The sequence below is a fragment of the Acanthopagrus latus genome, chromosome 5 (assembly GCF_904848185.1).
Source record: "Acanthopagrus latus isolate v.2019 chromosome 5, fAcaLat1.1, whole genome shotgun sequence".
In the NCBI taxonomy this organism is placed as follows: domain Eukaryota; kingdom Metazoa; phylum Chordata; class Actinopteri; order Spariformes; family Sparidae; genus Acanthopagrus; species Acanthopagrus latus.
This window is the reverse complement of record NC_051043.1, coordinates 9,729,338-9,753,179: the sequence shown is the minus strand read 5'-3', so window position 1 is coordinate 9,753,179 and position 23,842 is coordinate 9,729,338. Positions and strand designations below refer to the sequence as shown.

At 43.0% G+C, this 23,842-nt stretch overlaps 1 protein-coding gene across 2 annotated transcripts in view; it reads right to left on the bottom strand.

Annotated features, from left to right (window-relative positions):
* Positions 1-8,540: 8,540 nt before the first annotated feature.
* si:dkey-40c11.2 (drebrin-like protein A) overlaps positions 8,541-23,842 on the bottom strand; it is a 36,972-nt gene continuing 21,670 nt past the window's right edge. The window contains exons 4-16 of one of the 2 annotated variants that reach the window (XM_037099181.1): positions 22,425-22,499; positions 16,552-16,695; positions 16,184-16,261; positions 15,857-16,008; positions 15,656-15,710; positions 14,536-14,610; positions 14,287-14,395; positions 13,655-14,194; positions 12,017-12,529; positions 11,806-11,916; positions 11,578-11,711; positions 9,772-9,823; positions 8,541-9,654 (exon numbers count right to left, since the gene is read on the bottom strand). In XM_037099181.1, coding sequence (XP_036955076.1) covers positions 9,518-9,654; positions 9,772-9,823; positions 11,578-11,711; positions 11,806-11,916; positions 12,017-12,529; positions 13,655-14,194; positions 14,287-14,395; positions 14,536-14,610; positions 15,656-15,710; positions 15,857-16,008; positions 16,184-16,261; positions 16,552-16,695; positions 22,425-22,499 — 2,175 coding nt within the window. In that variant the 3' untranslated portion in view covers positions 8,541-9,517. Of the gene's footprint in view, positions 9,655-9,771; positions 9,824-11,577; positions 11,712-11,805; positions 11,920-12,016; positions 12,530-13,654; positions 14,195-14,286; positions 14,396-14,535; positions 14,611-15,655; positions 15,711-15,856; positions 16,009-16,183; positions 16,262-16,551; positions 16,696-22,424; positions 22,500-23,842 lie in introns of both variants that reach the window. The other variant, XM_037099180.1, reaches the window with a different exon arrangement.

Here is a 23,842-nt window from a genome sequence, read left to right as displayed (position 1 = left end):
CCCGCGACGAATCTCCGCCTCTGTCTCAGCGTGAATCTCTCGGAGACAGCGAGGGGTGAAATTTAGCTCCGGCACTGATTGGCCTCTGGAGGTAGCATCGGGGCCGCATTATTGGCGAACTGAACTAGTGTGCAAATGGATAAGCCGGCTGCGTGTATCGAGGGCGGGTTGATCGGATGGTCGGTTAACTACATGGGTCCATCATATGACTTAATAAAGAGGAATGTCCCACAAAGCAACTTTACATAACCAATCAAAAGTAACTGTAAATGTCTTTGGGAACTTATATGAGGAAAAAAATACCAACTTTATATGTGGAGAAGCGTCTGTCCTCCCACCTGCCCCCCTGTCCGTCCTATTCACCAAGTGTTTGTGATGAAAATAAATCTCTGCAATGGCCTCCCGACCGAGACTAGAGTGAACTTTCCTCCAGCCTCCATCCCGCGAGTGACAAAGTCAGACAGCTTCCAGTTTGCTGATGACGATTATTTAATTATGTAATTTAGCGCAAAAAAGGTGAATTTGTTACTTTCTAGGATGTTTGGTGGGTCAGGATCTCAATCACTACACATTATAACAGCATCCATATGATTATAAATTGTCTGTGGGTTTAGACTGACAGGAGGACACTGGGGAAACACCTCAAAAACATACCAACATCATCATCATGACATGTACTGTCGCGCCTGTTTAGGAGCCGCAGCACTGGCTTTCTGTGTGAATTGCACGGCGGTTCTTCTTTAAGGCAGAGATGCTTCACTCTGTGTGAATCACCATCAGTGGAGAGTTGGCGAACTGCCGCTGCAGCGTTAATGCGGCTTCTCCTGTGTGAAAGTGGCTACTGACTCATCTACCCACCAGTCTATCTGACTTCAGTTACAAACTATTCTAATTTTACCTTTCCAACTTGTAGATTTATCAATGTATGGAAAACATGTACAGTTATTGTGTGGTAAGATGCTTTGTGGTGATGAGGTTGAAGCCATGTGACCGCAGTGTTGTCAGTTTATAGCCTCACATTAGCATTTTTTTTTTACCTCTGCCGATTTTATTTACGCTTTGAATATGACAAAAGTGCTGCTCATCTGTGAAGATCACCTAATTTAACAAAAACATCTAAGTATCATAAACTTAAAATTATTTTCAGCAATATTAAAAAATCCAAACCAAAAATCTCATTTTGCTTTCAGTCGAGGGAACCAGGGCGATGCTAACTTCCAGGTTAGCCTATTAAAATATGTAATCGCTGCACCACTCTACTAATTAATTTTCCTTGTGAAGTACCCCTTGACCTTGCTCTGTGAAAGGAGCTATATTAAAGAAACTTTACTTCCATCCTTCTTAAAACTTTTTAACTTCTTTTATATAAGGATGGCACAAACTCTGATACCCGTAACTGCTTTTCTGAAGGCAGCCAACGTGAATATTTAAGACAAAAAACATATTTTCTTAGGTACGGCTGTCTCAACACCTTGCAATGCCCTGCCGACGCACATAGAGCACAGAGGAAGGGAGTGGAGGAATCATGGGAGGAAATGGTTTCATGGCTGAGCTGACTGTTTGAATTAGTGTATCTGAAATGGGCATCGTCTGCTAGCACTCTGACATGGTGTTGCTCTCGCCTTTGGCATGCATCCATCCCTTCAGACTGACATACATGCATACACACAGTCACACATGCAGTCGTAACACAGAGACGTGCGTGCGCACTTGCACACGGAAACACACATTGTGCGCTTAGTTTGCCTTCCACCGACCTCCCCGCTGCGTCTGACACAGCACCCATGATCCTTTGCCTCATGGGCTGTGAGCTGTCAGAGTGACAGGGCATGAGGAGGTTGACATGTGACACTACGAGACAGGATCAAATGTGTCATCATCTCCCCGAACAAAGAAACAAAGAGATGAGAAACTCTTTTCCGTACCATAAGCTAATTTTCTGCCAGTAGTATCACAGACAGGTTTAGGTGTTTCATCTAATTTCATTTTTTTCAGTTTCAACTCTGATAAAGCTCTTTTAGTCTTTAGGCACATGCAGGGAAGGCTATATCAAGGCTTAGAGCTTTTTTTTTTTTTTTTTTTAAAGGGTGGATTCCAAATAGATGGGGTTTTGCCAGAGATATGAACCATGCTGAGACATTTCCAGCAAATACATTCAATTTATCTATCTTTGTAAATGTTGTATCATAGTTAGGTGGCACTATTTAGGTCAGAGTTTTGAAAAGATATATCTGGGTGAAATCAAAGAAAAACTATACAATAGATGGGTCAATACTGAGGACTTACGCTTGATTATTATCTGATCCGAGCAGGCTGAGGTGTTTGAATTAGATTGGGGCAAAACCTCATAAGATTACTGCAGTAATCCTCTACCCCACTCCGGTGTCTGACAAGCTGTCGTCAGGTACAGCACAGGCACATGCACAAACACAAAGCTGTCCAGGTCTCACTAGCTTAGTCAATCTGTCCTGGGCTGTCCAGGCCTCTGCTGTGCGAGCAGACCACACATCCACACATCAGCCCTTTATTGTTCCTTTCACTGTGGTAATGGAAACAGAGTCAATGTGGCACGGAGGGGGAGGAAGTGGTGGCCAAGGGCTGTGGGCCCTGCACGGCCCCTCCATGGTTGGCATCTCTTTACTCACACACACACACACACACACTTTACTACACACGACCTGTGTTTCTCTCACCCCTCTAGATTTGACACACACATATACACCCATTATGAGTGGGCTCGGCAAGCCACACTGTAGTGAAAACACACGCCGCCCCTGCATCCCTTCAAATGGTAGGAAATCCTGGACATGTCGAGCACATTTAGAAAAATATTTGAGGTTTTGGAGAAATTGGGATCACCTCATCTCGCAGTAACGTGATGCTGGTTATATTAAAAAATGAAGGGTTTGCCCATATGGAAGCCATCGCCGACTGCGTGCGTGCGCGTACATATCAAAGGAGCTCCAGCCCAGCTGCTAATGAGGGTGACCGTGACGTTTTTTATGTTGTTATCCTACTGTGTGGCTTAGGTAATGGCTGTTTAGGATGGGAGGTTTCATCCACACACACGCACAGGGGGGTCCGGGCGGTATTGTTTCAGCCTAAACACATTTTTATGGTCTTTTTAGCCTTTGAATTATAGTATCAGCTCGACACATAGCAGGTAGGGATTAGCGGTTGGTTAGGAAGCTGGATTTATTTACTTTAAATGCCTCACAGCAGCCAAAGTGACACAGGAGGACCGGTGCTCTGTTTACAGCCAAACAGCAACCACACCAGTGCTTCATTGAATAGAATAGAAGATAGGCCCTCTTTTCTATGCAGCACAGGCCTTATACAATCTAAACAGCACTATAAAATTACTGTTTTTTAGTTGTTGTTTTTTTTTTTTTATCCCTCTAAAGCTCCACTGTGGCTTTCACATTTTCTAATTGATCCACGTGAACAAAGAGATGTTAGATGTTGTGGTATTAATTATCCGAGTGCTGCCCCTGGTTTCTGTTAGCATGTGCATGTGACGGATCCAGTGCAGTGTCTGTATATTTGTGCATCTGTGTGTGTACTTGCATGCTCCTGTGCTATCAGTCTTGGTCAGGTCCCCGCCTGGGTGTGTTAAGGTTTGTCTCCCTGTGTTGTTGCAGCCTGTGTAATCATGGTATTAATTATTAGCTGTTTGCTCTCCATCATCCCCCTCCCTATGGGGCGGGCACCGTGCCTGGGCTGCCAAGGGCTGGCTCTGGGTGTCTCATCCACTATAAATCTGCACAGTTAACATCACAATTATTGGAGCAGCAGTGTGAAGCACCAAGTTGTTGTGCATGTCTTATTTCAGCATGTAAAAAAAAGAACGTGAGCTGAATAGCTGTATTTGCAGTGAAACACTTTTTTCACACATTTTTCACCTTTCAATTCCATTTTTGTGGTGAATTTTGAAGAATGATGCCACATTGTTGTTGTTGTTGTTTTGTTTTGTTTTGTTTGTTTTTTTTCTGTGCTTCGAAGCCACACCAATAGCCTGAAATCATGTAGTTCAGCCAAGAATTAAGAATGTGTCCCCATGGGCTTAGCCTAAATGGTGTGAGAAAAGATGTCTCACTTTATCCCGCTCAGTGTCCTCAGGCCAGGCTGTGAATTAGTCTCAACTCTATCTGATCTCATACGTGTCCTTTCCACGCACTGCCACCGGCGTACCCCCATGCACACACACACTTATGTACATTTGTCTCCCTCAAATGCCACCGTCGGCATCGCTCCTTCAGAGGTACTTGTGAAATGAATTGTCTGAGAGAAAGTCACAGCATCTGGCAGTGATTGTGGTGCCACAGGCAGTGTGTGTGTGAATCCTAGAGTGTGTGCGTGTGTGTGTGTGTGTGTGTGAGTCAATATGAGGACAGGGCCTCTCACCCCAGCTAATCTTTAGTGTAAGGGACAGCTGACCCCATTAATGACCACCAGGACCTTCCAGTACGCTCACAGGTCGACGTCTGACAACTCTCTTAAGTTTAAGGTCATGATTTAGTTTGACAATATTTCTCTGTTTTTTCTTAAAAATGTTTTTTTTTCTGTTGCTGTTTATTAAAAAATATGAAAAAGCGTACAATTACTAGCAATCCAAAACATTTAAAGTAATTTTACTGGATTGAAAGCAATTTAGAAAATCTTAAGATTAAACCCTATTATCCGTCATTTATCTTGGCCAATTTTGCTTTAGTTGCCTTTCAGTGGTTACCACAGCCTCTGTCATGGTTCCCATTTCTTTCAAATTCAATGACAGTCATAAAGACCAGAAAAGATCATTTTTGCAAAACACATTTTACGTCAATTTACTGAATGGAAACATAAATGATCAGTATGAACAGAAATCCAATAAACCTAAACCAGAGGGAGAGAGATTTCTTCTGGAACCACAGCAGAGTTAATAAAAATCACTTATGGTTTTCGGAGAAACAACAGCATTTCATTGTCCTGGATGAAGGCTTGAAGATGAAGTAACAGATTTGATCGCGCCTGTTGCTAGATTCAAAGAGTGCTTTTTTTTTTTCATCCTAGGAATCAGGAAAATAAAGCATTTGTACAGAGTTTGTTGCATTAATTAACAACTACCCATGTTCCCCTGTGGTTTCCATCCACTTTGAAGATTCCTTCACAATAGACTGAGAGACTTAACCATTTACGAACTGAAGAACTGAAGGGGAGGAAAAAAAATCTCTGTGATTGGATCACAATGCCACATGTTGGCTGATCGCGAGCGCAGGAATTGTATCATAAAAAGCAAAAACCGCCTCTTGGGAATCATGTCAGGAAAAATCCCATGGAGGAAATGCTGCCAACTAGTCTTCACCAATGACTGGTAAAAAGAGATTTTTTTTTTTTTTTTAAATCCATTTTCACTTCTTTTTTTCTGCTTCAAGACAGAGGGATGTTCTAATCCTCTGTCCATTGTTAGGGTTGTGTGGGACTGGCCGAGGGAAATAGCTTTTTTGATGGCAATGAAGGGGAAAGGGAGCTTTGCCAAAGAGGGCTTCAGAAGTTAATGGGCCGGTTTCTATGCCGACAGTGAAATCTTGGCTGGAGCCATCAGGAGCTTCCGCGGCGTTATCTTCTTCAGCGGTTTTGAAGATTATCTTTAAAGGGAAAACAGAGAAATGACAATGTCAAGAACAAGAGAGATGTCTAAAAGCAAAGGTTTAATCAAGACTTACACCAGATGGAATTATCACCAGGCTAAAGCTGATTTATGTTGAAGAAGCATAATAGTTTAGAGAAATTCTGCCCAGATAACAGTTGTTAGGCTTGAGATCGTCTCGCAAGCAAACAGCATCAGTGGTGGATTCACATTTTGATACAGCACCAAGGGTTGCGATGGAGTTTTCTGTAGCCGGTGGGTAATGTTTGATCCGGTGGAGGAAACATCGCCGGTGGTAGCTGATGCCCCGGCAGAACAAAGAGCCAAAAAAGAAAATGAGACCCATTTTCTCAGAGAGTGCTCTTACAGACAGGTGCTTACAAATCTCTATTTCAGCAAGGGAAGAGAAAAAGCAGTATTTTAAGAATAACGCTGTATGAAAGCGGAGCACTGTGGATACTGTAAGTTTCATTTCACTTTGGAGTGGGGAAGATCCAACTGGGCATTCCTCTGGCACAAACACTGTTAAGGTAACCTGAAGGCTTTAGGACAGCTGGGGTGATCCTGGCCTTCATGTTTCCCTTCCGCAGAACAATGAGCCAAAAACAAAACAAGTCCCATTCGTGCACATTTTTCACACAGGTGCTTGCAGCTACGCTACAGTAAAGAACGGAGGCTGAACACAGAGTCATGATACTGCTGTGGTAACATTTTTTTGTCTACTATAAAACTGACACGTCTCCCAAACACGTAATTAATCACAAAAACTTGCAGCAAACTATTAGTTAGACGCTGACAGGCAGGGGCTTGAGGAGCGGCAAGGAGAAGGAGGCTGCTTCAGAAACGAGGGCTTTGGAACAGTGTGTACACGTGTGTGTGTGTGTGTGTGTGTGTTTTTCATGTACACCCGCGTGCATACATTTGCGCACGTCCATGCTTATCCTCCTTTCCACGTATCTCGGGGTTTGGCAGAATCTGCTTCCGAGCAGAAACCCAGCCAACAAGCCACGAGCCATCAGCAGCCAGGTCAGATTAGGTGCCTGTCGCTGGCCTTTGTGCTGATAACACTACAATGAGTGGCACTTCCCTAACGCCACTTCACCTCGGCCGTCCCACACTTGTCAGTCGTCCACCGGTCGGATAGAGTCTGTCAGTTAAGAAAGAGATAAAGGGAAAGCCAGGAGGGGAGGAGGGAGGTCTTCTCTGTTAGTTTAGCACCCCGGTGGAAAGGGTTTTTGTTACTGATGAGGGTCACAGAAGGAAGGAACAGCCTAAAGACAAGAGGGGAAGGGAAAGTTGAATGGCACATTAGCCTGTGTCTCCCCATCACTCTGGTTAATCTGAAGAGACAAGAGATCTCTTGAGTTTGTGGGGATGACCATGAGAACGGGGATTATGGCGAAGCGAGCGAAGGGGGGGACGCAACTGTCGAGACTAATTTACCTTCACATTCTCTGAGCACAGATGTCCTCTCTCTCAATTTATCTCTCACACCGTGCCTGTTTATCTTTCTCCTGCACACCGGTGTAAAAATGACATACAGTGGCGTTGCGACATTAATGTGAAGTTGTCCCGTTTTTTGTTTTTTGTTTTTTTATGCCCGTTTAACTGAAATTAAGTCTTTTTTTTTTTCTTCTTTTCTCTCTATCTCTCAATCTTGCTCATTTGAGCTTTCACGGTCTTCTCCTTGCAACCCAATTAGTATTTCATAAGAGGCTCATCACCTTTTCACACATATCACTGGTGATTAGCCTTCTGGGATAACCTCAACAGAATAGTCTCCTGGATAGATTTAGTCAGACTGTCAACAGGCATCAGTTCAGGCAGGATGAGACCCATGTCAAACATTACCTCTCTCTATTTCAGAACAGAGGCACATCTGCCAAACACGGTTATTGAACTGGCAGTACAAGAGCGTAACCTAGCTTCCCCCCCCCCCACCCCCACCTCCACCCCCCAACATAAATATTAAAAGTGTATGGTTAAGAAATATTAATGTCATATTCCATCAATCATTATTACACTAAGGGGAAAATCCTGTTTAAGGTGTAGCAGCATTAGCAATTTTTAGCTGTGGAAATGTCTGGATATCCCGCTTCTAAAATGTGTGTAACAATGAGCCTCCTCTCTGCTTGTCAAAATATTTTGCCTTTTGTCCCGAGGAGTCTGCTCACTCCAGTGAGCGCTCCCTCAGTAACGCTGTCCCCGACACGTTGGAAAAGGCAATGTCTCCACCTATAGGTGTAAAAGTGGACTACGACTCCCAACTTTTTTTTTCTCTTTCTTTCTTTTTTTTTTGTCTCCTGCTGAATGCAAGTGGAGTAAAGTCACGTAAAATAAAGAAAAAAATGTAACTGAAATTAAGTTCACTCATTAACAGCTTGAAAACTCCACACTAACAATGCAAACTCTAGCGATGGAAAACTAACTTTTGCTGAAAAATCTCATTATGTTCTGCTCTCATCGAGGGCATAATAAGATAACGAGTGAATAATCAGTTTGCTTACATGAAGATAGAGTGCATGCTGTCCTTTTTTATGAGACCAGTAATCACCTGCTGATAATCACCTGCTGTTAGTTACATCTGAGCCAGTGTTTGTGTGTCTGTAGCAACGTGAAAATGTGTTTGTTTTTCAAATGCTTTTATTTCAACGTAATAAGGAATAATGATAAGGAGCAGATTTATTTTTTTTGATTATCTGGCCACTGTTGGACAGTTCTAGAATTCCTGCAAAATATGCAAAGGACAAAACAAAAAAAAAGGAAGAAGACAACATTTTCTTCCTGAGATTTAAAACAAGCACAAAGGCTGCATCCATGAACAGAGCTACTGTAAGTTCATATTAATGTATCGAGAGGATGTTGACACTCAAAAAACAGTTTATGTTGTAAAGAATGAACCAGGAAACAACCGTTTGAGTTTGTAGACGCTATATATTTTGTAAGGTTGGGGTAAATACGAAGAACGTAAAGTACATAGCATCAAACAAGCATACAACATACAAACATAAAAGCTGAGTGCAGAAAAAGAGAAGATATTTGACCTTTTTTTTTATACATTCTTATATACAATGTAGAGTATTAAGAATATTACAGAGGGTTAAAATTGAAAGTTTTTTTTTTTTTTACCATCTGTGTCGACATGATGCTTAAATCTCAATTAAAGAGAGCTAAGGATGAGACGTAATCACAAAATTCAAGAAAGGAGCATCACCATCTGAGAAAGACATCGTGTTAAAGAACGATACAGAAATACAGGTGACAATACAGTGCCTCTCTCCTCCGCATGTTTACTTTCTCTTCTGGTTCGGGTAATTAAAATACGCTGTGAGTTTGTCAGTAACAAATGCAGTGCTACAAAATAACTCAGGAAGTACACGAATGTGATTATAAGATGACGTCTTACGCATGTATCTTGATTATATATAACAGTCAAGAGCGGTAAATTCTTTTTTAGCAAGGTAACACACAAAGTGAGCAGAATGGAACGCTTGTTATACGTGCGGATCAAAAAGACGACTATGCACTATAGAAATCTGTTTGTGTTTCGTACAAGAAAAGCAAGTTTGTGATCATTTGTCACAGTGATCTGATCCCTCCCACCAACATTCCTGCTGTATCTCAAAAGGAAATAAGTTATTTTGGTCCAGGAAAAAAAGGTCTCCGCTATTTTATTCAGGAAAATGAGGCTGGGTAATTTCTGCATACTTGTGAGAATATTAAGTTTTTCTCCAGAAAAAAAAAAAATGTCTTCAACCTTCCTACAAAATAAAGAGTACAAAGTTTCAGTGGGAGGATTAAGGTAAAAATATGAACAAACGTGAGGGGAGATGGTGTCCCTGAGTGTGTGTGTGTGTGTGTGTGTGTGTGCTCTAGTGTATCTCTGCCTGCCTATATAGTCTCCACATAATTAGCAGGGAACAAGCCTTGATGTCCATCTTTGCTCCACCCCCTCCACCAAGCTTTGTCCACCGTCTCCACGTCCCTGATGATGTCACCGGGTTCAAACGAGATCTCGGATTCGTCTTCTGTGGGAACCGCAAGATAACATGGTGAAGACCCACTAATCACTGTGTAATTTACTGTAAGTGGAGGCACTTTATGTGCACACATGCATGGCGATTATCCTCTAAGTGGCAGCTTACCTGCTTGGTAGTCATACAGAGCTCGGACGCACATTTGTCGGTCGGCTAAAACCTGAAGTGGAGAGGAAAATGGAGTCAGGGGAAGGCTGTAATCATGAATCACACGTCTTGTTCAATTAAAATTCACAAGACAGAGGAACGAAATCACTTTCCTGGAAACTTTTGTCACATGAACTTTGATTTATAAAGATGGGCTGGTGATAGCAAGTGGAGCCAACACTAGATATGTTTTATTCCGCTGTCCAAAAACACATCACTGAACAGCACCTTCACCCCAGGCGTCATGACAATTGTCATCATGAATGTGCCCAAAAAAAAAGGGGGAACAGCAGATCCTAAACCTCATCAGACTACAGACCTTAAACTTGTTTTAAAAAGTCGTTCTTAATAACATTCTGAATTAGATGCGTCGTCTTTTCTAGAGCTGATACCGGAAGTTGCTGTGGAGTGAGACATCCTGCTTCTTTCTCATCTCTGTAGACATTTGCACCGATCAGGCAGCTGACAAGGCTCAGACACTGAAGCAGCCAACAGTGGTCACACTTAAGATGCTTTACTTCTGTCTCCCTTTCAAACTCGGTGACGCCTGAACGATGTTCAAGCCGCTGCCTGACAGATTCGGATAGAAAGATATTAACAGGCCGGCAGCCTTTACTTCAACACACGTCGTAGCACGGTGCCTGACAAGCGGAGTAAAGCAGCGTGTTCACCCAGGTGTTGTGTTTGTATCAGGGCCGTCTGGAGCCAAACGCCAGAGTCGTTTGATCCTAGACTGCATGCCGATTCTCCACATTCACACTGAAGACAAAAGCCAGATGTTGGCAGGTGTTGGTGACTTTTTTGGCCAGTGTGAAAGGGGTGTCATGGAAGTGTCATGGTTCACCTCACCTAGATGTGAAAAGTATATGTGCGTGTGAATGTGCAGGACCAGCAGGGGGAGATAGTCACTGGAGCAATGGATGAACATAATTAAAGTAGTAGCAATGCCGATTACCTCCATGCAAAACTGATGAAGAGAATGACTAAAGCTTTTTTTTTTTTAAATATCTGTCAGAAAAGCTTTATGTCCACTATGGTCTTTATTAGACCTTTCTACTGACTGGCTCACGCTTCATGTCCCACAATTTAGGTCTGAACTTGGAAAAGACTGCTATTAAGGAAATTTGATCTAAAGTTTCAAAACCAATAGTCGTAATTATTGTTAAATAAATGCATTCATGCTAACATGACGGGACTATTTTACACAACTATATATATATATTTTTTACTTTTAATTATTTCATTTTATGTATTAAATTATCAGACAGAACTGCAAAGTTTCAGAACTTTTCTGTAACTGAATGTTATTTTACATTATTTACATTTTATTAACTTATCCGATGTAAAAGAATGAGTTATTGAAGGGCTTGTTACAAGCCTGTTGTAGGACTGCTCTCACTTGACAGTATTTCTCCGTTATTGGTTTTCATTCTCGGCAGTTTTTTTTTACTTGATGTCATTGTAAATGAGGGTCACCACTCAATGATTTCTCGAGTATAAATATAGGGTGGCTGACTAACTGATTGAAATAAAACAATGTGTTTTGAACCTGTTTTTTAAGAATCTACGTCTTAATTAGGAACCAGTGGGCTTGGAGTGCCAAACACAGGGTCGGAGAGTCAGAGTACTGAGACGGTCTAACACATCGTTATTTCGGTTCAATGTTTTAATTAAGAACACATTTTAATTACGAACAGATTTCCACTTTTAAACTAACAGGCTTTATGCAAGACACACTGCAAGTGCATGTGTTTGTAGCTTTAGCACCTCTTGTCCATTTTCTGTGATCTCCTGTTCCTTCTCCTCAACGACGTCATCCTCCTCTCTCGCGCCATGAAGATCGTAGCACACAGCCAGCTCCGGTGAGCTGATTTCTGTGTCAGATGGACTCAAAGATCGCTCTGAGAAAGTGGAAAAGCATTCATCATCGTCCAACCAGTGCAGAGAGTTAATGTATTGAAGTGTATTATTGTTTAATCTGATCTGTTGCCAAACCTATGCCATTATGCTCCTGTGTGTCCTCGCCGTTTGTCATCCCGTTGGTTGACGGGACGACAGCCTCGTGTTTCATTTCTTGACAAATTGGATCGGCATCTGAGACAATGACTTCTGTAAAATAGTATGATAATCATTAACATGTCAAATGTCCTTTTAACGTTGAGAAAGCTTAAGTGAACATAACAGGACACAGGAACAGGAGGTCTACCGGTGACTGCTGGCTCTTCCTCTTTCTCTGAAAGCTCAGTGGGATCAGCAGGGGCCTGAACGTCTTCTGAATTCTCCTCTCCGTCTGTCTTTGGCTCCTCTTCCTCCTGCACCACCTCAGCTGGCTCCTCCAGCAGTACATACTCAGCTTCCCATTTTAATCCCTCCTCCTCTTTCTCCCTGTTCTCCTTGCTCTCCTCTTGTCTCTCCTCTTGTCTCTCCTCCTCTTTCTCCTTGTTCTCCTCCTCCCCCTCCTCCTCCTCTTCCACCTTTTCCTCCTCCGTCTTTTCCTCCTCCTCTTGGTCCTGTTCGTCTGTCTCAGTCAGGGCTGGTTCTGTGGTAACAGCTAAAGGCTGTGGCTGTGTTTCAGCCACTTCTTCCTTGTGCTCCTCCACATCCTCTTCCTCGTGCTCCTCCACATCCTCTTCCTCATCCTCCTCCACCAGGACAGCCTGTACTTTGTAGCCGATGTCTGAGACCAGCTCAGTGTGCACATGAGTGGCTGTGTTGAGGTCTGTTGATTGGAAAAGAAAAAAGGAATATCATTAAAAACACAACAGTTTGATGAGCTTACATGCTGTAAAAGTGCGGATGAAGGCTCTGCACAGTATAAAGAACAGAAAAGCCAGCTCCTCTGGGTGCACATTACAGTGAACTTTGGCAGCAGTGTATGTGGCTACTATAGGAATATTTAATTGTGACTGGACTGTAAAATTATTCTGAGCTCTGTCATTTCAACAGGCCACTGATTCATAGTCCCTGGTCGTATGTAACTCTTGGCTAAAGCTCTAAGCCTGTAATAAACCTTTTAACAACCAATATTTAAAGGTTTAATTTGTAGAATATGGCCAGAATTCAAAGGTAGCTACAAAACCATAGGGGGGGCGGCATAACTGACAACTGCTGCTCTTTGCTAGCTATCCTTGGCTGTAGGTAGCTACCATTAGCAAATATTAGCTCAAGGCTCAGTTAGCCGAGGAGCCTGTTTGTCTGAACTGGGACCTCAGATCACAGGGGGAGTTGCCACAGCTGTGGGGCTCAGGTCATCTGGATCTGGACTCTTGATGTGAGAGTGAACACAGCTGGGCAACGAAGTGGCATTGAACACAGCCCCCAAGATTGTCGGAGGTCAGTTTGAAGACGGCGAATACGGTACAGAGGTGATTTACAGTGGGTCTGACCAAGACTATGACTTTGGGGAAGACAATACACGGCCGGCAGGAGAAAAGTGACAGAGTTGGACATGAGCAGCTGGTGAAAATGGCGTGCAGACCTGGAAAACTTGATGTGGGATGATGTGTGATGTGGAGTGAGATTTATTTAGTTCATGTTGAGTCAACGCTGCTGTTTCTTCACACCCTGTTGATAATGTTTGCTCATTTTTTGAATGTTTTAAACAAAATTTCTGGCCATATCGTACATATTGCTCCTTTAATGTCAAGTGAATTATGTTTTAGGGAGTAATCAGCAAAGTAATATGCTCTTGTTAACACTGCATCATCACCCTCAATGGGTGTTATGGTGTTGTTGGTTTTTTTTTCAAATACATTTTCTCCACAGATTGCTTCAAAACAGGAAATTACAACAACACTTTACAATCAGATGCCGTTTTCATTGTTTGTGTCCTGTTCCACCCTACCTTTGTTTGGCTGCGGTCTCTCCGGAAGAGGAGCTGTCGGAGCCTGTGGAGATAGGACGGATTCAAAGCTGAAAGTTGAGTCCTCCGGCTGGGTTGGGGTATTTGGAGGCGAAGGAGGCAGGGCCTCCGGATGTGACTGAGAAGGGCTGTTTTTTAGTAATTTGGAGGACAAGGAAGCCAAGAGAGTAGGGGAGGCTGGAGGTGCAGAGGGTTCTGTGGGTGACGGGAGTTTGGGCTCAAAAACATCGTGAACTTTATCGTCAGTGTGTGGAACGCTGGGCAGGGCTGAGACCGGAGGGGCAGGGCGGAGAGGGGATGCGGGCGGTGACATGGGAGGTCTGGGCCTCTGTGGAGAGGTGACGGGGCGGAAATCAGGGCTCACTGGGGGAGACGTGGCACGGAAGATGGGAGAGGGAGGAGCGCGGGAGAAGGGGGAGACAAGGGGAGAACTGCGAGGGGAGGACGCCGTGCTCTCCTCTGCTTTGGCGAAGATGAAGGCCGTGTCTGTCAGGCTGCGCTGGTATCGCCTGAATGGTTTGCCTGGTGAGAGAAAAAAAAAACAGCTTGTGAAGGCAACAAACTGCATTCACTGCAACCCAGCGCTGCTGTTTTGCTCCAGTGAGTGTACGCACCAGTGCGGGAGGATCCAGGGCTGGTGGGACTCTGTGACGATGATGATGACAGCTGCCTGAAGAACTCCCGAGGGTTCATGGAGCGTTGAGACACCAACGCTGCTGCCTCCTACAGGTCAGGTAACGTAGCGTACGCACAAGACATTGAAATGATTAAACAGACCCAGTGAGATTTTGACAAAGTACCGATTCAAAGCATTACATTGTCGTGTTAGCCGTATAGGTTCATATAGTCTGAGATTCACTTACGGCTGCTTTCTCTATGGATTCACTCCTTCGAAGACGAGCCCTCATATACTCTTCATGCTCCCTCTGCTGCTGATCCTGTCAGTGCAGAAAACACAGCAGCAATCAAATTAACATATTTACATGTGCGCACACATTTTAACGCCTTTAATCTGTTCGTTCAAAATAGAACTTTTTGAAAAAAAAAAAAGTAGACGACACAACACCTGAGACTCGTGGAACTTGAGTGTTTTGACATTTAGCCGTAATTAATGATACAGAAATCAGTGCCCACTCCAAATATGGAACGGAATTTTAGCTCTTCTCTAAGATGTCTCTGACACTGGCAATCCCCTAACTGCACACACACACACACACACACACACACACACACACGTCACAAATCATACTCTGGTACAGATCACACTGTAAGTATTCTGCACTCTTGACAATGCTCTGAGGCAGACTCAGGTAAAGACCAGAGAAAATGTTTCTCCCAAAACTATGGCTGGAGATTTTTCTTTCTCTTATCACACCTGGTATATTAGCTGAAGTTTGAAAGCCTTTACTTCAACATATTATATAATTGCATATCAAAATGTCAAGACGTCTGTCATTTCTTGCCATTTTAAGCCCATTTTCATATAGATAGCAACGTTTCACAATGTGTGACAACGATTTAAGAGTAATTCCACCCATATTACACATTGCCGTGTTTCCAAGTCTCGGGAGGACTTCTCTTGCACATGTGAGAAAAGTAGTACAACGCCTTTTGTGGTTTTTGTGGCTTCAAGTAAGATCATTTGTTTTCCTTTAGGTAATAAATTATTACATATTTTCAGTGGGACAATCCCTTTATCATCCCATCATGAACTGAATGATCAGTGGTTTGTGCATCAGGCCACAAACATGAATCAATGGGTCGGTTATAATGTGGTCAGAAACAATTATGGTTTTATAATCAAACACAGTCCAGTTCTTACACAGGGATTAATAAGTTCTGGCCGGTCTATCCAAGCTCCAAAGACAAAGAGTCATATATTGACAACATGAAAACATGGCCTGACCATTTTTGCCATGTATTTCTTAGTTTTTAAATGCAAACTGAAATTATCACAAAATGTATTCACATCTTTTCACTCACCCATTTAGTTTTTTCCTTTCTGCGCAGCTCTTCTTCTTGCTCTGCCTGCTTTCTTCTGCAAGACAGAATAAACAAACAAACACAACAGGCCCACTTATTATCGCTGTCCAAAAATCATTATCCAAATCACATTGCATTCACCAGAAAAAAAAAAACACCCACTGGGGGGCACTGTTGACAGCACACAGACATTGTTCTCACCTCTGCTCCTCAATCATTTGCAACTTCTCGTTCATCTTTCTGTCTCTCTCTTCTGCATCCCTCCGTTCTTTTAAGACTCTTTCTTTCTCAAGGCGACGCCTCTCCTCTGCTGCCCGTCTCCTCTCCTCCTCTTTCCTCTCTTCCTCTTCACGCTGACACACACACACACACACGAGAGACAAAGGTGGAATATGTCATGCTTTCGTTAGACAAAACCCAGCTCTCTTCAGTAGCTTGCTAAATCTGAGTGACAGTAAACATCCAGCTGAAATACATTTTAGCCTTTCAAAATGTGGCCAAATATAGAGGGAGGCGACTTCGGCTTACCTCTGCACGTGCCCAGAAGGACTCTCTGTTTATTAGTCTCATCTCAAAAGCTGCATTCGTTTTTCTGTAGTTTGTGCCCTACGTGAGAACAATGGAACAGTGAATACAGACTTTCACAAACTATCCAATAATGCATACACAGACATGTTTAGGCACTGCTGTATCAATTTCCCAACTTAAAACACCACATTACATCATCACTGTCATGAGCATGGCTGAATAAATATGCTAGGGGTCGAAGTAAAACAATTAAGTAACCGCAAATATAAACCACAAAACAAATTTCTGCCCTAAAATGATGTGACAGTGTCCATATGAAAGTCTCTGTCTCCATCTGATGGGCAGGAGCAGCACTGCAAGACACTCACCACTAATTCCTCCTTGTCTGCCGACCTGGAGCTCCTTCTCACATACTGTGTAGGAGCGTGGGCCTGGGCCTTGCCGAGCTCCGCTCTTATCTTCTCCTCTGTCACATCCTCCACCTTCTCTGCACCAATGAACACATGTGCTTCCTGAAAACACAGAGGGCAAGGAAGGGAAGGAGATGGCAAGTCAATCAAAACAGATGTGGATTCAATCCACCCTTGCATGCTCTCCTGCAGCAAGACAGACACAAAAGGCTAGAAATCCATACACAAGCGCACAAAGTCCCTGTGGTGGTTTTCTCTGGGTCTGACTTGAAGTTATGCAAACCTCGAGCCAAACAGTTGTGCAACTGCTTCAGTAACAAGGACTGTGAGAGAATAAAAATACTCGCCGGCTGCAGCGTGAGGACAGGAATGCATTGGTTTTGGATGGTTACAGATAGCAGAGGGGGAAATGGGAAAATTTGACAGGGGGTGATATAGTAAAAGAGGGGGAAAAAAGGGGTGTTGCATGCATCCTTGCAAAAAGGTAGAAAAAGCAACTGTTGCCCAGTACCTGAAAGTCAAGCTTAAAGACGAGCTGACATGAACATTTTGTTAACCCATTTACCTCAGATATTCAGTCATGTCGTGTGTGTATTTAACAGAATATGCCAAAAAAAAATCACCCAAAAAATGTATTTCTGTCACATGTATGTAAGCTTTATACAACCAATTTCTTTTTTTCTGGCCTTTTCATGGCTTTATTGACAGGACAGACACGACAGGGAATGGGACGAGAGAGAGGGGATGACATGCAGCAGAGGTTTTGGATTTGAACCCTGGACCGCTGTGGCGAGGACTACGTGAGGCACACGCTGTAGGGGAGACCAGAACCACCCAATTTCAACCAGTAATATCACGCCACCCACCCACCAATCAATCTTCGCCTGCAAGTGGTGAGCGAGGGGCGCAGAGCTAAGATTTCATGACGGAAAGACGCCGCTGGAGTGGAACGTTTCTCCGATTACTTAATGCACAGATCTATAACTTTATTCACTATTCACTTATCTCAGCGTTTCAGAGATACGTAAAAGAGATAGATCATATTCAACAGCCACAGACCAAAACATGGTGTTCCACTGCTGCTGCTCTATGGGACAGATAGGTGTTAAACATGGAATAAACCCATGCATGTGTGCTGTACAGGCATTTGGATGTGGCCAGGACCTCAGCGTAATTTCCATGGAGAGTCCAGGTCCAGGCTTGTTGATGGAGGGCCAGGTCTGTCAGCCTCCAACAGGAAACCACAGCTTTATCTGAGTGACAACACCGACACTGACACTGAACAGAGCATTCGGTGTGCCCTATAATACATGTCAGTGCAGTGTATAATCCATATCACTCCAGCTGTCACTGCCAACGGCGGACACACACACACACCAGACGAGCAGTCCACAGTGCTGCCAGGGATGATGGGAAATTCATGGAAACAGACAGAACCACAATAACCAGAGAGAAAGCTCTCGGTGGCACAGTGCACTGTTCAGTTCTGTGCCAAGTGTGACACCGACCCTGCAGTGTGTAGGCTTACAGTAACAAAGTACGAATACTTAGTCACTGTACTTAAGTAGATTTTTCAGGTATCTGGACTTTACATGAGTATATATTTTTCTACTCCCACTCCCTACATTTTAACACAGATGCCTGTACTTTCTACTCTTTACGTTTTCAAAACAGGTCTGTTACTTTAGTTTGATTGCTTTTTGAGGGGAGTTATCGATTATTTTTACTTTGCATCATCGCATGCCGCCTTCCCAACATCACAAGACTGACCTCGACCCATCAGTTCATACCACGCATGGCAGACGCAGCGAGATGAAACAACGTAAAAGATGTAACAAGATGGAAACAGCCAGAGAGGGAGAGAGAGACATGAATGGGGAGAAAAGGCGTGTAAGTCTCTCGTATCTTCAGAGACCCTGCAGCCCTCTGCCTGGATTTTCTTATTTTTCTCTCTCTCTTTTTTTTTTTTTTTTTTTGCAGTGCTCATACCATCCCAAACAATTTGGGTATTAGACAACCTGGGAATGAGACTCAACAAACAAATATCTCTCTGATGAGTTTATGAGAAGCTCAGCCAAATCTTGCTGATTCTACCTTAATGTTTATATGACGTGAGGTTCAGGCGGACTCTTTTTACTTTTGTACTTTTTCAGGGCCTGTACTTTCTTACCTGTATTTGAATAAGGAAGTGAAATCAGTTCTTCTGCCTCAGTAAGGAGTGTGTGTATTTCTGCCACCTCTGGCTCCAAGTCATTCAGCAGCATTCAAATGCTCCAGCTTCAAAACACACCTTCTTTCATATCTTCTTGTTTGAAATGTAAACCAGAAGGGTTTGAGATAAAATAAAGCTCACACCCTCCAGTCTGTCTCACACCTCCCCCTCGTTGTTCTTTCCCCTCTCCTTTACACCCAATAAAAAGTGTTTTTTTTCTGTACATTTAATGACTTCACATGTGCCAAACACAAAGTATTTTACTCTTTCCATTTGAGTTCTTAACTGATTTCAGCGAGTAAACTGCTGTATTTAGGCAAATGTGTCATAATCACAGCTATCCATGCCCTAAGTACTTTCAAAATAGCCATCTTTTTTATGATTCCTGGCATTGATGACCCTGGCATTGAAAACGGGCTCTGGGGATAACAATATAACCTCTCTGGGGAGGAAGAGGAGCCCAAGGTGATGTGACAGGTTGAGAGTTACCAGCTCGATATAATTGTGCTCAGCTCTGCACAAACTGTCAGCTCTGGAGCCAAACTGCTTCGTGCAGTCTCTCTCTCCGACTCAGGAGTTGCTGACACTGTGAGAGGCAGTAGCTGGATGTGGGGATACTCAAATGTCCCCAGTTAAAGTCTGACCCAGATGACTGATGGGTCACTTATGATAGATGATATCATTCACACGTAGAATTCAGAGTTTAAAGAGAACTGCAGGTTGATTCTTGAAGGGTAAGATGAGACTCATTATTGGCATATCATGTTCCCAAGAATATATTCCTTTGAAACTGAGAGACGGCAGCTCCTTAGTTGAAAGACAGAAAGAGCAACAGAGGGTTATGTTGATTGATATGGAATTAAGCCTCTGTTCTCGAGAGTGTGTCAGGGCGAGATGACAGATTTGAATGATCTAAAGTGCTTCAGGGTTTAGGCTTTGACCCAAACCTGTTGCTTTAGTCCCTGTTTACAATAGAGCACTGTTCTTTGTTGCAATCCAAATCCCCTGCGCCACCCTAAAAGACACTGGGCTTGTGCCAGGCTGTCACGTGGCCAAATATGGTTGCGCACAATATACGTTTGATGAACTGTGAAATGGAGTTTATCAAAGTTAGAAAAGACTCAGCTACACTTGTATTCTCATTCTCATTTCCATTCACCTCCTCAGCTTCTAATGCCCCCCCCCCCCCCCACACACACACACACACACACAAACACACTCACACAAACTGACTCCTCTGACTCAACTGTACTTTGCTGTTATTTCACTGGAAATATGGAACAAAGAAAACATCTGCACCCTATTCATATTTCAGCCTTCATATCAGCGTAACGCCACATTGGAGCACAATACGCAACATACCCAAATCCGCTGCTGCAGACTCGCCTAGACAAAACCCCCTTCAAAGCCAGCTGGGACATGCAACATAGCAAGCCAGAAAGACTCAGACAAAGTGGAAAAAAAAGGAGTAAAGAGAAAAGGAAAGGAGCGAAAAACAAACTACCATAGTGCCAAGGGGATTTCTAACTAAGTGTATCCAAAGCAATAAAAGCCAACACTATGAGAAAGGAAAACAAATTGAGCACCTAGTTATTATCATCAGTATGAATATTGGTTATCTCAGAAGTTTTTTTTTACCCCCGGTCATCGCAAGGTCAGGTAGGAATTTAGCTGAGAGTAAAATTCAACATCAACCTGCCAAGTTGTCTGCATTGCAGGTGGTATCAGTAACTATTCCACCACTGCTCTGTTTTTATTGCTTTAGGCAGGTAGCCAAATCATGTAACGCCATTTCTGTGAATTTGTTTAAGACATGTATCATTGATGGAAAAAAAATTATATTCTTTAGGCGATATAATAAATCAGTTAAAAACAAACTGTGAATTCAATACTCTCAGCGACGTCTTACACAGCATATTGACGTTGTGTGTTGACAGTAAAGTTCCTAACTAGTTTGTGAAATACATTTATAGAAGGTTGATAAAACACTTTTATTCAAAGTTTATGTCGTGGACTACACACAAGATCTGTTAATTAACAACCAAATCTATGTAACTACACAAGAAGCGATACGTATGTTAGTGTTTATGGTCACTAATCACTTAATACACATAATTACTATGTTAAATATGTTCATGTGGAAAAAAACTAAATACCTCTTCTGAGGAATCATTTTAAAAGAATTTATCACACACCAATCCCAGATGACTTCCCAGACGGAGGTATGATGCAGACTGCTGTGCTGTTTTACAAGCTTCCCATGATGCTCAAATCAGCCTTTGCCAGCAAATGATGCAAGGTCCTTTTTGTTACTGAACAACGCACATGACGGGAAAGCTTATTAAAGACGATCACGTGGCCTTTGTGAAATGTGATGAACGTCGCGCCTGCTGGCAAAGTTAGAATGGACGAAAGACGGGATAGCGCAGTTATGTATCATCACCACAGTCCTTAGATCAGGATATATTTGCAAATGAATACCATATGCCTCAGCAAGGTGATACAGTATGATCTCTAAAGCCTGAATAGCTACTTAATTTCAGCTTGAAATGTTGAGTAATGGACTTTTACTTTTTATCTACACAAATAACAAATGTCAGAACATCAGTTTGGTCTTGATTTAAAATAGACTGTTTCTTGTCCCTTGTTCCCCTTGTGTCATATTACACAAACAGAAGTGGGTTAGCAGTCACAGTAGTGTCCACTTTTTTTATTTAGACACAGGTCTGGCCATTAATTTATATGCGTTTGCTCAGGTTAGAGGTCATAATTCTCCCACAGCAGCCCATTTTCTTCACTCCATTCCATATTGGCCATATTATCATTTCTCTACAATTTTGAAATCCCACATGAAAACATACAGAAGCCCATAAACACACACACAAACAGTCTCACAGAAGGGTTAGGGGGCCTTTAAACATTGGCTCGCAAAATCCCAGAATCACAGCGTTTAAAAAAAAGGACAAAAAAAAAAACAACAAACATTCCACAGATGCTTCTGCAGCCGGCTGGGTGATGCCTTTATATGGAAACTAGTAAACCTGGGGGTCAGCTGAACCTCTCCCAGTAAGACTGAAGCTAAATAAACACAGTCTGAGGGGCACAGATGGAGAGTAGTCACACATTTCACACACATAAGCACCTAAACCTTTGAAATATACAAATGTTGTCTCTGCTCTCTACTTCCTGTCTATCTTAAAAACTTGAGTTTGTGACATGACTTTGCTTTGAGTTGCACTATGAACAAAGGAGCTTTCAACCCAAAACCACCACCACCACCCCCCCACGAGCTCTTGTAGTGACAGGGCAGATAGACCAACACTTCAACAGAACAGGAAGTGGACTGAGGACAGGAAACTCCCAAGACAATACAAAGTAAACTAGCGTGTGTAAATATAGAGTCCGGGAGCACAAAGTCTACAGTCCACGGATGAAGACGACAGAACATCACACCATTCTCCTCAACTTAAGAAGCGTTCAAAGCTCATGTCGTCTTGACTGCACAGTTTAGCACGGAAACCAAACGCACGGGCAAACTACCAGGGAGAGAGAGAGCGTCAGTTCACTTCAGTTCAAATGGTCAGTGATGAGTGACTGAGCTCATCTTGATCTACTGCACCTTGAAGAAGCTCTTGATGGCTGGAATGTGGCTGGCACATTCTGTCCTCCGGAAGTCCTCCACGTTTTGGCCGACCTGCGGACAAACAGGATGTAGACACTTACATTCATATCATACCTCTCTCGGAGGAGACTAACAGCAGAGGAAGGGGAAGAGAGGCTGAGGAACAATAGGATTCACGATGCTGCTGTTGAGTCTAATCTGTGTCTCGTAAAACCGACCATTTGAGTAGATGACTGACTGAAAACACTGAAGCTCGTTACAGCCTCACAGAACTCTGAGGCATTATCATGTGCATTCATAAACCTGATACGTGAATGTGTACGTGATTTTCTTCAGTATTTAGCCGCCACAATCAGCGCAGACGTGTGACATTGTAAACATTCTCCCAGTGCTTATTCGTGATCGACATGCAGTCTATATGGCTTTCTATGATTCTGTACGTTGGCAAGTATGTCGCGGACATCTTGCCAACCATCCTAATTTTACCAGAAGACTCGAGTTTTTTTTTTTTGTTTCGTTTTGTTTTTTTTCTTCATTTTCACCCGATCCGATCTGTCGCGCTTTTTCCTGATCATAGCCTGTTTCTGGCACTGTACAACATGTAGTCTCCAGTAGTGTTGCAGCTCATCCTCCCTAGTGAGCGAGAGACGGACAGAAAACATGAAGGGGAGGGCAAATATTCATACAAACTTCAGATGCCCTGGAGAGAATTTCAATTTCTTCTGTAAAATTTAAAGGAAAGGGGCAATATCTGCCACAGCCAAAGGGCATGACTGAACAAAATGATAAGTGATAAATGTTACCTGGTGCCACAGATTTTCGCATGTTTACCCAAGAGGGCAGATTATTCTGCATTGTTTTCTGAGAAGTAGATATTTTCATTCTTTACATGTCACCAGAATGCAGGAATCACAGCGTTTTTAAAAATGCTCCCGAGGGTGGCAAGTACGGTGCCAACCAGGCCCGTTTATGCCAAGTCAAATTGAACGGTCTGAGTCATTCAAGTTTCCCACAACTTTCATACAATCACTGGCGAGGAGTGTTGCATGATCCGCACCTTCTGCTCGCCCTGTGATTCATAAGCTTTTTTACTACTGTGACGTAAGTCACACATTCTCACATCATTTCCCACATGTCAGATGCCAAATACGCCTGTGTCAAAACAGGGCCATACAATGTGAATAAGCCAAGTAGCTTAGGATTTTCTCCAGAGCATTTTACAGGTTAACTAGTGCATTTTTGTATGTGACCACTTAAGATGTTTGAACCCGTGATCTTGGAGCTGCTCACTGACTTTTGCTGTGTCTAAAGGAATTTACGTCTGCGAGCGCCGTTGTGTCTACCTGCTATTGTCGTACATAGGCTCATTTGTGCTGGTGTGTGAGTTTCTTTAACACGATAGGCTCGTGCATATG